The sequence below is a fragment of the Ailuropoda melanoleuca genome, unplaced genomic scaffold, assembly GCF_002007445.2.
Source record: "Ailuropoda melanoleuca isolate Jingjing unplaced genomic scaffold, ASM200744v2 unplaced-scaffold60625, whole genome shotgun sequence".
Lineage (NCBI taxonomy): Eukaryota > Metazoa > Chordata > Mammalia > Carnivora > Ursidae > Ailuropoda > Ailuropoda melanoleuca.
In genome coordinates, this window is record NW_023234532.1 from 1 (window position 1) to 981 (window position 981).

The following is a 981-nucleotide window of genomic DNA, read 5'->3' on the forward strand; positions in this document are numbered from 1 at the left end:
CCCCCCCCCGGCCTGAGGGAAGGCAAGCAGGTGCTGGTGCGCTTGGCCCGGTGCTTGCCCTGCTACCGCCTCGCTGAGCCGTGCCCACCGTGGGGCAGAGCAGAATGTGGGGCGTCCATGCCGTGCCGCCTGCCTGGGGCTTGGGGCCTGGGACCCTCGAGGGGCTGCTCCCTGTGACTCTGATGGCCCTGTCTGCCTCCTGGAGCTGTCCTGTTGGGAACAGAGGCAGTGGCGGAAGCCGTCCAGCCCTGTGCCGGCCTAGGAAATGGTGGCCGTGCCCACCGTGAGCGCAGGGCCGCCTGGGACGGCTGTGGTGGCCGGGATCACTGGAGACTGGGAAGCTCTGCTGGCTGAGGAAATTGGGGGGATGGGTCAGGGTGGCTCCCATAAAGAATGTGGAGAACCTGGGATAGCCCCAGCGATCAGGGGCATCTGGGGTTCTCGGAGCAGTGGTCCTGGGCCAGGGTGGCCACAGCCTCAAGCATCTCCTGTGCTACTGTGTCCTTGTGCCTTGCAGGGGGAAGCCGGCTTGGAAGGCCCTCCTGGGAAGACTGGCCCCATTGGCCCCCAGGGGGCCCCCGGGAAGCCCGGGCCTGATGGCCTGCGAGGGATCCCGGGCCCTGTGGTGAGTGGACGGGGGCCGGGGAGGGGCAGCCGTTACAGGGGAGAGGCTTGGGCATGGGGACACGATGGGGCTCATGCTGATGGCCCCCTGTGTTTCAGGGTGAGCAAGGTCTCCCGGGTTCCCCTGGCCCCGACGGACCCCCTGGCCCCATGGTGAGTGATGACCCCAAGGAGCTCCCCGGCAGTGGTGGAGGGTAGAGTTGGAGAGGGGAGCTCTGATCCCACCGTCTCTTCCCGCAGGGTCCCCCAGGACTCCCCGGCCTCAAAGGAGATTCTGGCCCCAAAGGGGAAAAGGTAAGACAGGACTCACGTGCCTCTGAGGCTGTAACTCGGGGCCCCTCAGACATGTGGGGTTTC

The 981-nt window shown here is 67.2% G+C and overlaps 1 protein-coding gene across 1 annotated transcript; it reads left to right on the plus strand.

Moving 5' to 3' along the window:
• Positions 1–27: 27 nt before the first annotated feature.
• Positions 28–948, plus strand: LOC117799940 (collagen alpha-1(V) chain-like; the record flags this gene model as incomplete). The annotated part of the gene is made up of 3 exons (XM_034652469.1): positions 28–625; positions 724–777; positions 865–948. Coding segments are annotated over exons 1-3 (498 nt in total), but the record flags the coding sequence as incomplete, so codon positions are not given.
• Positions 949–981: the final 33 nt, after the last annotated feature.